Source organism: Rana temporaria, chromosome 5 (assembly GCF_905171775.1).
Source record: "Rana temporaria chromosome 5, aRanTem1.1, whole genome shotgun sequence".
Lineage (NCBI taxonomy): Eukaryota > Metazoa > Chordata > Amphibia > Anura > Ranidae > Rana > Rana temporaria.
The window spans coordinates 140,278,400-140,294,198 of NC_053493.1; the positions used below are offsets into that span (position 1 = coordinate 140,278,400).

Sequence of the window (15,799 nt, forward strand, 5' to 3'; positions counted from 1 at the left end):
AACAATTTCACGATAAACTAGCGGCAGAGTATTTCATAAACTTGGTCAAGGTTTGAGATTCTTTCCATGATATCCCAAATCACAGCCCTCAAGTTTGTCCCGGCCTATTGAATAGATATTTAAAAAAGATATCTTCCAGGATATTGTATTATAGTAAACCACCTATTACATGTGAAAGCACCTAGGCTTGGCGATTTTTTACCTAAACACTGTCCTGCCCTGTGTCAGGGCAGAAAAAATATCCTGTGCTCCCTATTGCCCAAAAATAAAAGTACTTAGGACATAGTAGGGGCAGGATCAGGAAAGGTGAATTAAGGCATTAAAGTGTGCCTGATATACTGAGGGGGGGGGGGGGGGGGGGGGTTACACAGGTTTACTTTAACAATATTAAAATGTCTGTCTTACACATTTTGGCTATAATAGAAAAGTTTAACCACGTCCCGCCCAGTCCATAAGGAAATGATGGCCAGGCACTGGCTCTCCTGTTCTAGCTGGACATCATATTATGTCCTCCAGAACGAACTGCTCATGCACGCTCCCGGAGGCATGCAGCGTGGCAATCGGTAGTGCAGTGTGTTGCTCTAACACATGGAATCTCCAATCATGGTAAAGAACCTATGATGTAGGCCCTTTAACATGTGATCAGCTGTGTCCAATCACAGCATAACTAGTAAGTGCTGGTTGTCAGCATCCCTCTATTCACGCTGACAGGGTATGAGTACAGGAGAGCCGATAAGCGACTCTCCTGATAATCAGTGCAGCTTCATCAGCGATGGCCACCAGTACTCATCAGTGGTGCCAATCGGTGAAGTGATACCAGTCAGTGCCCATCACTGATGCCTTTCAGTGCCCATCTGTGATGCCTGTCCGCACCTCCTCATCAGTGACTCCTATCAGTGCCCATCATTGCCGCCTATCAGTGCTCATAAAGGCTGCCCATCAGTGCCACATATGAGTGCCCATATGTGCTCCATATCTGTGCTGCCTATCAGTGCCCATGAGTGCCTCATATAATTGCTTCCTCATCAGTGCTGCCTCATCAATGCCCATCAGTGCAGCCTCATAAGTGCACATCAGTGAAGGCGAAACTTACTTATTTTACCAAATTTTATATAAAAATAAAAAAAAATTGTTGGTCTTATTTAATTTGTTTAACATAACCAACAAAAGAAATCTGTATCTGTCTCAAGCACAGGGAACATAACTTACACTTAGTATGAGGTGTCCCTTGTGTTTATTCTTCTCTGTTCAGTAGAAATCTTCCTCTGTCCCACCAACACCCCCCCACCTCTTATCCCACGCTTCATAATCACACCTTAGACCCCTTTCACACTGAGCCGCCCATAGCGTTGGCGGTAAAATGCCGCTATTTTTACCGCCGACGCTATGGGCAGATTTGCGGCACATTTCGGCCACTAGCAGGGCGCATTTAACCTCCGCTAGCAGCTGAGAAAGGGTTAAAACAGCCTGGAATGCGTTGCTGAAGCAGCGCATTGCGGGCGGTATAGCCGCGCTATCCCATTGATTTCAATGGGCAGCAGCGGAGAAGCGGTATACACACCGCTCCTTCACCGCTCCAAAGATGCGGCTAGCAGGACTTTTTTTACCGGCCTGCTAGCGCAACGCTCCAGTGTGAAAGCCCTCAGGCTATTGAGCAGCACTTTAACCACTTCCCGACCTCCTCATGTACATTTACGTCGGCAGAATGGCACGGACAGGCACAATCACGTACCTGTACGTCCTCTGCTATACCGGTACATGCGGAGGTCGGGTCCGCTCGGGGAGTGATCCGGGACGACGGCGCGGCTATTTGTTTTTAGCCGCTCCGTCGCGATCGCTCCCCGGAGCTGAAGAACTGGGAGAGCCGTGTGTAAACACGGCTTCCCCGTGCTTCACTGTGGCGGCGCATCGATCGAGTGATCCCTTATATAGGGAAGACTCGATCGATGGTGTCAGTCCTACAGCCACACCCCCCTACACTAGTAAACACACACTAGGTGATCCCTAAATGTTACAGCGCCCCCTGTGTTTAACTCCCAAACTGCAACTGTCATTTTCACAATAAAGAATGCAATTTAAATGCATTTTTTGCTGTGAAAATGACAATGGTCCCAAAAATGTGTCAAAATTGTCCGAAGTGCTGATCGCCGCCATTACTAGTAAAAAAAATAAAAAAAATAAAAATGCAAAAAAACTATCCCCTATTTTGTAAACGCTATAAATTTTGCGCATACCAACCGATAAACGATTATTGCGATTTTTTTTACCAAAAATAGGTAGAAGAATACGTATCGGCCTAAACTGAGGAAAAAAAATGTTTTATATATGTTTTTGGGGGATATTTATTACAGCAAAAAGTAAAAAATATTGAATTTTTTTTAAAATTGTCGCTCTATTTTTGTTTATAGCGCAAAAAATAAAAACCGCAGAGGTGATCAAATACCACCAAAAGAAAGCTCTATTTGTGGGGAAAAAAGGACGCCAATTTTGTTTGGGAGCCACGTCGCACGACCACGCAATTGTCTGTTAAAGCGACGCAGTCCCGAACTGTAAAAACCCCTTGGGTCTTTAGCCAGCATATTGGTCCGGGGCTTAAGTGGTTAAGGGCGGATTGCAGGTGCTATTTTTAACGTTATAGCGCCTGCAGTGCGCCCTCAGTGTGAAAGGGGTATTATTCATGTCATCAGTTTTCAGCTGCACCTATATTTGTGAGCAATTATTGCATCATGATGCACATGAAGGGCAAAATTAGAGCAAAAATATCTACCATAATTACCACCTTGAGTATTTATTGAGAACTCCTACTACATACATCAAACCAAATATTGATGCATTTGTTTATTAAAAACAGTGTCAAATATCATACTAGTTTTATGTTGCCATCTTTTACTTTTATTATAAAAATATTACACAAAAAAGTTATATTACTCAAATAGGTACATAAGGCCATACAGACACTCTATCCGCGGGAGGGAGATTCCTATTGGGTAATAAAGGGTTAGTTCACCTTTATCAAACAACTGCCTTTGCAGGGAAGGGGCACCTGTAGTTAAAAACAAAGGCCCAGATTCTCAAAGGACTTACGACGGCGTAGCGCCATGTACACCGTCGTAAGTCCGAATGAGAGCCGTCGTATCTATGCGCCTGATTCTTAGAATCAGTTACGCATACTGTAGATTTGTATTGGATCCGACCGGCGTAAGTCTCTTACGCCGTCGGATCTTAACTGCATATTTACGCTGGTCGCTAGGGGCGTGTACGCTGATTTACGCCTAGAAATATGTAAATCGGCTAGATACGCAAATTCACGAACGTACGCCCGGCCGACGCAGTACAGATACGCCGTTTACATTAGGCTTTACCCGGCGTAAAGTTACCCCTGCTATATGAGGCGTACATGCGGCGTACCAATGTTAAGTATGGACGTCGTTCCCGCGTCAAATTTTTAAAATTTTACGTTGTTTGCGTAAGTCGTCCGTGAATGGGGCTGGACTTAATTTACGTTCATGTCGAAAACCAATACGTCCTTGCGGCGTACTTTGGAGCAATGCACACGGGGATATATCCACAGACGGCGCATGCGCCGTTCGTGAAAAACGTCAATTACGTCGGGTCACGAGTGATTTACATAAAAACACGCCCCCCTGTTCCACATTTGAATTAGGCGGGCTTATGCCTGCCTATTTACGCTACGCCGCTGCAACTTACGGAGCAAGTGCTTTGAGAATACTGCACTTGCCCGTCTAAGTTGCGGAGGCATAACGTAAATAGGATACGTTACGCCCGCTCACAGATACGCCGCTGTACGTGAATCCGGGCCAAACTGTGCAGCTTTGGCTAAAGTTGAATAATGCCCTTGCCATAGCTGTAGGCCATCTGTGTACCTCTTGAAGCCTGGCTGAAAAACGCCCAGAGATGGCATCTCCCTGTTTTTTTGTTGTTGCTAGGACAATGCTAAGACACTCTCAGCTGTAACTGCTCACCCCCCACCATTACAGGTGTGGGCTCTCAAACCCCAACACGTGTTTTCATTATCTTGTCCTCCGCAGCATCGCTGAGCTTAGAGTCACTGTGATCGTGAGAACACATCACTCTTGTGATGGAGGGGGTGAGCAGTAACTGCTGGGAGTGTCTTGGCAATATCCTGGGAACAAGGCAGGACATAGAGATGTCTTCTTTGGGAGTTTTTTCAGACCATATTTTGGGAGATACGTAAATGGCCAACACCTATAACGAGGGCATTCTTCAACTGGTCAAAGTTGCACAGTTTGCTTCCATCTACAAGCCCCTCCCCCTTACCTGCATAGTTCATTTCTAAGCTTTTGGAGAACAGACCAAAACCCAACTTTTGAGTCTTTGTTGTGATATTTGAGGATATTTTAAGTATTAATTACTTCACAGTACATGCAGCTAAAGAGGTCAGAATAAAAGGCAAGGATATGTAAATACTTACATTTCTCAGAGCTTAGTTACCGGGTGCACTTTAAAAGCAGACTATACCTTATATTTTTGGGTTGCATTGTATGTGATCACATATAAATACATATTTTTGTAAAGCTCACAATAGATGTTTCAATCCGACAATGCAATCTGTACAATCAACCTTCGATCCACCAAAACTATTTAATATGAAGACCTGTTTAAACCATCCAATCAATTTGTATTCAATTGGGCAAGTTAGTGCACTACGTCCAGTATGTGTTGGTAGAGCTAAAGGAGATTGTACAATCTGATTGTAAGGTGTGTGGTGAGTTTAAAGCGGATGTTCCATTACAAAAAAAAAAAAAATGTAAAGTCAGCAGCTACTAACACTGTAGCTGCTGACTTTTAATAAGGACACTTACCTGTCCTAGCCGCCAGCGATGTCTGCCCCCGCCGAGGCTGATCCTCGATCCTAGCAGCTCCAAGCGCCGCCATCCACAGTAAGGGAAACAGGCAGTGAAGCGGTACGGCTTCACTGCCCGTTTCGTACTGCGCATGCGTGAGCAGAGCGGCGCTTTGTGAATGGGCCGGCTGCTTTCTGGGACACACACAGTTCCCAGAATGCAGCGCGCCCCATTCACAAGAAGACACCCAGTGTAGGAGGAGGAAAAGAATCCACCGCGGTGGATGAAGAGGCAGATTCGTCACTTCCGCATAGCAACAGCTATTTAGGGTGAGTACAATTTTTTTAATTTTTTTTTTGATTTTTGGTGCAATATTTTTTTTCAGGTGGAACCTCCACTTTAAGAAGGCACAGTATTGAGGGCTTTTTAGTTCCCTTTGGCCCACTCTACCGTGATCCTACTTGTTACACTGGGGTAGATTCAGGTAGCAATTACGCCTGCGTATCCATAGATATGCAGCGTATTTGCTAAGTAGCGCCGGCGTATCGACTTTCTGTATTCAGAAAGCTCGATACGCCGACTGTAGCCTAAGATATGACTGGCATAAGGCTCTTATGCCGTCGTATCTTAGGCTGCATTCTGACGCTGGCCGCTAGGTGGCGTTTCCGTAGTGGTCAGCGTAGAGTATGCAAATTGCATACTCACGCCGATTCACAAACGTTCGCGCGCCCGGCGTTCGAGTTTTACGTCGTTTGCATACGGCGCTTCCGTCGTAAGGCTGCTCCTGCTATTAGGAGGCGCAGCCAATGCTAAGTATGGACGTCGTTCCCGCGTCGCGTTTTTCGAAATTTTCGTCGTTTGCGTAAGTGGATCGTGAATGGCGCTGGACGCCATTTACGTTCCCGTCGAAGCAAATGACATCCTTGCGACGTCATTTACCGCAATGCACATTGGGAAAGTTTCCCGACGGAGCATGCGCACTACGTTCGGCGTGGGAACGCGCCTAATTTAAATGATCCACGCCCCTACGGGATCATTTAAATTACACGCGCTTACGCCGGCCACTTTTACGAAACGCCGCTGCAAATTACGGAGCAAATGCCTCGTGAATAAAGGCTAGCTCAAGTAATTTACGGAGGCGTAGCGTAAAAAACGGTACGCTGCGCCGCTGTAGTATTGCGCTCTCCTACTTGAATCTACCCCACTGTCTTTTTGCTTTTTTGGCATATATGTCATGTCTGTCTCATACAAAAAAGGAGTAACAACTAATGTGCTTCACATCATTTTTGTGGAGGGCTTTTTTGGTTTCCTTTGGATTTAATATTATTACAGTGCCTTGAAAAAGTATTCACACCCCTTTAAATTTTCCACATTTTGTCACCTTACAACCAAAAACGTAAATAGATTTTATTGGGATTTTATGTGTTAGACCAACACAAAGTGGCACATAATTGTGAAGTGAAGGAAAATGATAAATGATTTATTTTGTGAAAAGTGTGGCGTACATTTGTAGTCAGCCCCTCTGAGCCAATACTTTGTAGAACCACCTTCTGCTGAAATTACAGCTGCAAGTCTTTTTGGGGATGTCTCTACCATCTTTGCACATCTAGAGAAATATTTTTGCCCAATTTTCTTTGCAAAATAGCTCATGCCCTGCCAGATTGGATGAAGAGCATCTGTAAACAGCAATTTTAAAGTCTTGCCACAGATTCTCAATTGGATTTAGGTCTGGACTTTGACTGGGCCATTCTAACATGAATATGCATTGATCTAAACCATTCCATTGTAGCTCTGGCTGTATGTTTAGGGTCCCTGTCCTGCTGGAAGGTGAACCTCCACCCCAGTCTAAAATCTTTTGCAGACGCTAACAGATTTTCTTCTAAGATTTCCCTGTATTTGGCTGGCTCCATTGATCTTCCTATACACTCTGACCAGCTTCCCTGTCCCTGCTGAAAAAAAGCATCCCCACAACACAATGCTAACACCACCATGTTTCATGGTAGGAATGGTGTGTTCAGGGTGTTGTGCAGTGTTCGTTTTCTTCCACACATAGCGTTTTGCTTTAGGCCAAAAAGTAAAATTTTCTGACCAGAGCACCTTCTAACACACGTTGTGTCCCCCACATGGCTTCTCGCAAACTACAAACTAGACTTCTTATGGCTTCCTTTCAACAATACATTTTCTTCTTGCCACTCTTCCATAAAGGCCAGATATGTGGAGTGCACGACTAATAGTTGTCCTGTGGATAGATTCTCCCACCTAAGCTGTGGATCTCAGCAGCTCCTCCGGAGTTAACATGGGCCTCTTGGCTGTTTCTCTGATTAATGCTCTCCTTGCCCGGCCTGTCAGTTTAGGTGGATGGCCATGTCTTGGTAGGTTTGCAGGTGTGCCATACTCTTTCCATTTTTGGATGATGGATTGAGATGTTTAAAGCTTTGGATATTTTTTTTATAACCTAACCCTGCTTTAAACTTCTCCACAACTTTATCCCTGACCTGTCTCGTGTGTTCCTCAGGCTTCATGATGCTGTTTGTTTGGAATTTTTGTTGTGGCAATCATTTCCCTTTAAAAAGTTGCTTTCTCGCTGCTCTGGAAGGCTGTAGAATGTTACTGGCTAGCAAAGAAACAACATTTGGCTGGATCAGCCAGTGAGAGAGCAGCTACATACAAGTTTACTTGTCTGATAAGGCCTTACCAGAAGATGCGGGTAAGCTCTGAAGCTGGCAGAGCTCCAAAAAGAGCTGTATGTGGCCATAGTATGCAATAAAAATGTAATCATAGTTTCTGTTTGCTTTTAATTCCAGCTGAGAATGAATACAGAGAAGTATGAAAATCTGTTATCAGAACGGGCAGTACAGTTTCGTGCAATCCAGAGACTCCTTTTAACCAGGTTCAAGGACAAGACACCTGCTCCACTCCAAAATCTAGATACCTTGCTGGATGGGACCTACAGGCAGGTAAGGCAGTTTCATTTTTTGCAGCACAGCTCAATGTAAAATTTAAAGAGGTTTGCTAGCTTGCATGTAAAATGCTTTATGGCAGAGGGGACAAAATCCAGCCTGTAATGTTACTGTGGCCGTGCTTTGTGACTGGCTAAGCAGAGGAAGGTGGAGGGAAGGTAACAACATTGGAACTGTTCTGATGTGGCTTCCACTGTATCTGCAGCTCAGATATGCTTAGAAACCGTTAGTAAAGTCCAAAAACACTTACACATTTAACTGAAGTTTTAGAAATAAAAGGTTAAAAAAAAGGAACACTGTAAATGCAATCAGAGTTGGACTGGTAATAATGATTAAAGACACTTTTATATGATTTTTTTAATGAAAGTAAACCTTGCCTAAGTGAAACATGGCAGCTGCTATTGCTAAAATCCTAAAAATTTTAGTTACCTAGCTGTTACCGTATATACTCGAGTATAAGCCAAGTTTTTAAGCCCCCCTTTTTTTTTAAGGCTGAAAATACCCCCCTCAGCTTATACTCGAGTCAGTGTACCTGAAATTATTGACAGGCTGTTGTCGTCCATTGTTTAAAAATCGCCGTCTCCTCCTGGTCCCTTCCATGATAGGGGTTTCTCAGCAGACACAGTTCTGCCTATTACGGACGTTCTCTCATCCTCTGACTCAGTTTGCCAGCAGACAGTGGGCCGGATTCATGTAGCTCAGCGGATTTTTAGATCCGCTAGATCTACCTGGTTTACGATCCGCCGGTGCAATTTAGCGAGGCTAGTGCATGATTCATAAAGCACTTACCTCGCAAATTGCACCGTTGGATCGTAACTCCCCCCGGCGGAATGCAAATTCCGCGGCTAGGGGGAGTGTACAACTTAAATCAGGCGCGTTCCCGCGCCGATTTAACTGCGCATGCGCCGCCGGCGAAAAAACCCAGTGCGGATGCTCCAAATGACGTCGCTAGGACGTCATTGTTAGCGGCGGGTACGTCAATTGCGGCCATCGGGATTCCCGATTGCCTTACGCAAACGACGTAAAACATTTAAAAATCGGCGCGGGAACGTCGGCCATACTTAACATTAGCTACCCCTCATATTAGCAGGTGTAGCTATCCGCCGGAAAAAGTCGAACGCAAACGACGTTGAAATAGAGCGACGGACGGGCGTACAGACGTGAATCGGCGGTTCTCCTCATTTGCATATGCGACGTGTAAAAAAAAGCGACGACACCTAGTGGCCGGCGGGAGATTACAGCCTAAGATTCGACTGGTGTAAGTCACTTACACCAGTCGGATCTAAGGGAGATCTATGCGGAACTGATTCTTATGAATCAGTCGCATAGCTCCGACCGTGGGATCTCACAGATCCGACCGTCGGGTCTCACAGATACGACGGCGGATCAGGAGATCCGCCGGCGTATCTATTAATGAATCTGGCCCACTGTGTTCATTGTTCTACCAATCACGGACTTCCTTTCATCCTTGGACAAGAGGACATCCGTGATTGAAGGAACACTGAACACAGTGTCTACTGGGAAACTGAGTCCGAGGATAAGAGAACGTCCGTGATAGGCGGAACTGTGTCTGCTGAGAAACGCCTATCACCAGGTGGAGACCACGACTTTTAAACAATTAATTGGACGCCGTCAATAATTTCAGGTACACTGACAAGGACACAGTGAGGCTGCAATGGGCACAGTGAGGCGTGCAAATGGGCATTGTTGACCCTTTTTTCTGCTTACAGTAGCTGCTGCATTCTCACCCTAGGCTTTTCCCATTTTTTTGTGGTAAAATTAGGTACCTTGGCTTATATTCAGGTTGGCTTATACTTGATTATATACGGTATGTTTTCCTTCTGGCTTAGGAACTTTCGAAATCACTAATGTGGAGAACAGCAAAGTCAGGGAAGAGTCATAATTTCTTATTTGTATATTTGTTTTGTGAGTGACTCAAAGTATTTATATAAAAAGGTCAGCATAACAGCCAAGCAACTAGTATGGCAACAAATGGCAAATGGTTGCCTTTAAAGTGTTACTAAACCACAACAGTAAAATCAGTCTGTTAAAGCAGTAAACCATGCCTGTTAAACTCACTGTGGAACCCAAGGGGTTAATCCTCGACCTTGTATAAAAAGGCTGGTTGATCCTGTCTTCTCTGATCCTCCCCTTCTTCCACAGTCCCCAATCTATCTGCTGAAAGAACAGAGTCGTGTGGGCACTCTGCACATGCTCAGTTTGGTGTGTATTGCTAGAGAGTTTTTTTTTTTCCTTTGGGAGAGTGCATGTGTTCTGCATAGCGCCAATCGGCACTGTCAGGACAGAGGGTCAGTGGTCCTGCAGCCTCATAGGTCAATCAGGGGAGAATGAAAACTCCTCCTACAAGCTTTAACCAGTGTTCGGCTGGACACTGATAGAAGTCACAAGACTGCTATATACTGCTGATGAGAAAAGGCATTTAGCAGTTTAGATTTTCTAAAATCATTGCATTTCCATGTTCTGTGTACCATGGGAGACTGATATAGTAAATGCAGGGTCCCTGTGTTTAGTAACACTTAAAATAAAATTGTTTTTCATGCTTGGTGATTCATCCGTTTATTTTGTTTGCCATTATATAAAGTATTCTGAGCCCTGAATATCAAATCCATGTTCAGATGGCAAATGATGCCAAAAGATAACTGGTCGAAAAGAGGGATAAATTTGCTTTGGTCCATTTTAACCTATGCAGTTCATGTCCCTTTATCATCAACTGCCCAGTACATATAATTACGATAATTTGCCCAAATTTTAACCTTTAAAAAACGCTTATACCTTTCCTGAGAATTACGCAGTTAAAATGGAAAAGTTTGCTTGGGGAGGCTAGAGTTTCCACGCCAAAGGATAATAAGAAAAGGGCCACTGATGAAATAAAATTCTGATTTTTAGACTCAAAGGAAGATATGGATCCCATGTGATTTCCCTCCCTTCTGTGCAATGAATCACATCACTGTCACTCTTATGCTAACCACCTGTTTAATAAATGGAGAACGTGCAAGATTTATACACACCTGCCAGCACTCTTGTCATCCTAAATCAAAATGAACAATCAAGCAATGAAAGAATCCCCCAAGTGTATTGATTTATGTGATCCTCTGAAAACAATATCCAAAAAAGAATAGGCTTTCATTATTGTGGGGCAGGGGTTCAGTACTGGGAACAGCGTGATCATGAAATCTCTTTTTATTACAAACCTGATATCTCTGTAGTACTGCTCCTTGTTTAACTGTCCCTCCCCTAGTATCCCTTTCTCGGCCCTCTTTGAGCACATCAAAAGAATATTATTGTTAACGTACTTTTGGTATATTTAAGTAGTCCCGTTTGGTAAAACTGCATGCCAGCTATCGGACTGTTTTGTTATAATTCGTCTATGCTATTTTTATTTCCTTTGATGTGCATTTAAATAATTTGGGAACCCCCTCCAGGTAATTTGGCACCTCTCTGCATTAACACAAAGGTGCCCCTGAATATCTCAGCCCCATGGAAAACAATTTCCAGGGTGCTACAACATTCATTTATTTTTCATTTACACTACCCAATGGAATGAAATCCATTTGAATAGGTTTAAAATTATATATACTGCCATCATACTCAGAGAAGCTGTTGTCTTAGTGAGCAACAAATGAAACAGCAGGTGAATAACAAGGTTGCAAGCCCTTTATTTGACTATAGGTGTCTAACAGGAGGTCCCACTGGAAAATTATGGTTTGTGTGGGCGGGAATTGAAATAATGGTGCCAGATTTGTTGTTGAAAGGGGATGCATTTTTTTTTCATATTCTTTATTTTAGCGACAATGGCCCAGATTCTCAAAGGACTTACGACGGCGCAGCGCCATGTACGCCGTCATAAGTCCTAATCTGACCCATCGTATATGTGCGACTGATTCTTTTGACCGCTAGGTGGCGCTTCCGTCGAATTCCGCGTTGAGTATGCAAATTGGCTAGATACGCGAATTCCCGAACCTACGCGCGGCCGACGCAGTAAAGTTACGATGTTTATGTTAGGCTTTTCCCGGTGTATAGTTGCCCCTGCTATATGGTGGCATAAGTGCGGCGCATCAATGTTAAGTATGGCCGTCGTTCCCGCGTCAAAATTTAAAAAAAGTTACGTTGTTTGCGTAAGTCGTCCGTGAATGGGGCTGGACGTCATTTACGTTCACGTCGAAACCAATGACGTCCTTGCGGCGTACTTTGGAGCAATGCACACTGGGAAATTCCACGGACGGCGCATGCGCCGTTCGGGAAAAACGTCCATCACGTCGGGTCACAGTAGATTTACATAAAACACGCCCCCTGATCCAAATTTGCATTAGGTGGGCTTACTCCGGCCGATTTACGCTACGCCGCCGCAACTTACGGAGCAAGTGCTTTGAGAATACAGCACTTGCCTGTGTAAGTTGCCGAGGCGTAACGTAAATCAGATACGTTACGCCTGCCCAAAATTGCGCGGAGATACGAGAATCTGGCCCAATGTGCACAAAAGAAATACACAAAGTTGGCATTACTACAACAGGTCTGTTTTCAAATGAACATGGGAGACTACGGACATAATTCACCAAAATCAGAGTGGTTCATAAAAATAGTAGCAATCAGTAATTGGCAACAAACCAAGCTAGTGAATTTGCTGAGTACAAGATGGATACAAGATGGATAGGTAAAAGTAAAAAGGTATGAGAGCCGGCTAGGACACAAGTCCTAGGTGAGAAATCTGACTTCCCACTAAAGGGTTTTATGTTTTCAAAGAGACATAAGAGAGAATAAAAAAAAGAAATTTAAGAGTGAGTGATGGGGTGCAAATGGGTGAAGTAGGGATTAATTAAAAAAAAAAAAAAGGTGAGGGGTAGTATTTGGGAATGGCGGGTGGGCATAAAATGGTCCCCTCCACATCTCTGATTGCCCAAGATAGAGGCAATGAGTTATAGGTATCTCTCAGAAAAACTAAACCGAGTCCAGTTAAATTGTGTCTTGTGGAAGCAGGCTGCTTGTTTCCTCAAGGATGAAGTAGGGTTCTCCATGCTCATTATTTCATTTGTCGATTTCATTCACTATGACACCATGAGGGGAGACCGAGATTTTTATTGTGCCAGTATACATGCCCCGGCTGCATTAAGGAGGTGCCTCATCAATGAGTGGCAGTACTTTTGCTTAGATAGCGGGCTAAGGTGGTGGAGGCATGCAGCTGGGTACTGTTAAAGGGACAGACTAGTTAGGTCATGAATTAAGGCACATCTCTCCAGAAAGGGCAGATTCTCAGACATGACCAAAAGATTTGTGATAGCATACCCCAAGCTATGCCACATTTACAACAGGCGGGACTGATGTCTGGGAATATTTGATGTAGTCTCCCTGGGACCCTATACCACTGGGTGAGTAGCTTATAGCCTGATTCCTGGAGCCTTGAAGAGATGAAGGACAAATGTAGGGCCAAATCCTTCCATTCAGCAAAGAAAGAGGGGACATATTTTTTCAGAGGGAAGATTAGCTTGGCATAGGCAATGGAGAGGCCGTGTCCTAGAGTTGTGGTTGAGACACAATCATGTTCAAAAGAGGTGGGTGGTGGGATTGAGGCTGGCTGTAGCTGCAGAGAGAGTAAATATTGTCTAATATGATGAGCATGAACTGGATGTTTGGGACAGATTTCTAACGTCGGTTTTCCTGAAAGTCTTTTAGCCTGAATTTTTTACCATTTATAAATGATCAAAATCTGGTGTTAATAAGAGAATCAGAGAATCCAGCTTCAAGTTGGTTAAAAAAAATATTTCGTTTTTTAAAGTAGCACCCAAAATAGGGTGATCTCATACTGAGGTTGGACAAGAATCTTCGTGGCTAGGGGGCCTTCATGAAGGACCTGCAACCTCTTTTGTACAATTTACACAGGGGGTTATCTTGAGGCCCAGTGTGTAGGACATCAACATTATAGGCATCAAGTAGACAGTGCCACAACCAAAAACCATGAATCAAACACAGTCAGAGATGGAGCCACTTGTATATCCAGAATGCGAAATAAAAGATGTTGTAAAGGGGAGGGCTGTGGCAGGGTCGTGGCAACTTCAGGCACCCCTGTGCTATCTAAGGGCCCAGGAGCACAATAAAAGGAAAAAGGACTGAGGTGCAATTGGTGACACAATGGACACCCCAAATGCTAAACCATAAGCAAAAGGAGGGATCAATGTAAAAGTCAAACCGTGAATGGCCCCACAGGAAGCTGATAGCAGACATCACTGTTATATCAGGTGGATGAAGTCCATCAGTTGGAGAGCAAGGGGTAGGTCCAAAATTGACATGCGTCCACCAAATGATGTGAAGAATGAGCCCTAAAGATCCACCCAGGGGGTTTATTAGTGAACTAGGCAGTGAACCTCTTCTGTCAGCAAGGGCCTTAAAATTATTAGTGGATGCATAATTTTAATTTAAGCAAGCGAGAAAACACAAGTGCCTTCTAAGTTCAGCCTGAAGGGAGTTTAATGTAGATAAAAACAAGTGTTACTCACAAGAGTCAAAATAACACACGACATGTAGCACTGTTGCTAAGGTCCTTGACATCGCAGTCCTGGGGGTGCCAGATAAATGGAACAGTTGTGTTCGTGTGATCCGGGAGCATCAGTGGACTCTGATGCTTCCTGGGTCCGTGGAACGCACTGTGGCGCCTCCCTGATGTCACTTTTGGGATGTGATGTATGGATACTGGCGATGCGTTTGTGGAGCATGTGCTTCTTCAGTCCTTCTTCACCAATGCTCCCTGATTACACGGACACAGCCGTTCCATTTATAGGGTACCCCTAGGACTGTGATGTCAAGGACCTTATCAACAGTGCTGCACATCTGTGTTATTTTAACTCTTGTGAGTAACACTTGTTTTTATCAACATTAAACTCCCTTCATGCTGCACGTAGAACGCGCTTGTGTTTTCTCTCTTGCTTGTCTACCAGACTTGCTTCTTGCTCTTCCACTGAGCATTTTATATCTCAATGGTCCTATATTTCCTATAGACTGCCCTTTTTCTTACACTTAGCACCTGCATTTTGCGCCAATCATTGTTTATCCTGTCCCCATAATTTTAATTCAACCCTGTCCTGCCACAAGATGACCACTAAAGCCATCATGAAGTCCTTATGACATGAAACGTTTATCTTTTTGTTGAAATTATCTTGTATTCGCCCAGTTCAGTATTCTCTCCACACATTCTTACCATAATTTGCATGATGTCTTTAATTTCTAACAAGCAGGGCCCTCTGATTCTTTCTGTATTGAACTGTATTATAATTGTACTGTCTTCCCCAGATGTTGTAAAGCGCTGTGCAAACTGTTGGCGCTATATAAATCCTGAATAATAATTTCTAAAGATGTTTTGATTTTTGTACAGAGATTTTACAAAGGATTTTTGCATAGTTTACTTTTTGTTACACTTTTTGCTACATTTTACATGTATTACTTTTTTTAGATATTGCAGTTTTCTGTATAAATCTTTTATGAACTGTTAGGAAAGCAGGCATAATTTTGTGACAGAATTCAGAAAACAAAACAAAAAAAAAAAAACGTTGACAACCAACAATTGTCAGCATTTAGAATCAGCTCTCACCCACTGGAAGGTATTCTAAACATATGACAACAGTGAATATCTATACGTTAACAGCATCAAGGTGAATCTATTGAATATTACCTTGAAAAGGTTTTTTGAAGGAATTATCTCTCATCCTTATAAAGTAAGAAAGTTTTGTTTTAGAAAACAAAACTGAAGTGTGTTTAAGCTTAATTTTGTTCACTATAATTATTACTTATGTACCAGTTATTGTAATTACACTTGAGAAGGAGACCGATAGATCAGTTCCTATTGTGCTGCCTACACTTGACACTGACCTATTTTTCTTAGAAAAGAAATAGGAGATAGGACTTAGGCCTATTCTGTGACCACTACTTACAAAACCATTGATTGTTACTTTCTCTGTGCTCCACTAGAAGGATATATAATAATTATTTCAACTGAAATGACCGGAA

General features: G+C 43.4%; 1 protein-coding gene across 3 annotated transcripts in view; it reads left to right on the top strand.

Annotated features, from left to right (window-relative positions):
* BBS9 (Bardet-Biedl syndrome 9) overlaps window positions 1–15,799 on the top strand; it is a 514,138-nt gene that overhangs the window by 296,984 nt on the left and 201,355 nt on the right. For all 3 annotated transcript variants that reach the window (XM_040353183.1, XM_040353182.1, XM_040353184.1), the window contains one exon: window positions 7,631–7,783. In XM_040353183.1, the coding sequence (XP_040209117.1) occupies window positions 7,631–7,783 (153 nt within the window). The remainder of the gene's footprint in view (window positions 1–7,630; window positions 7,784–15,799) is intronic.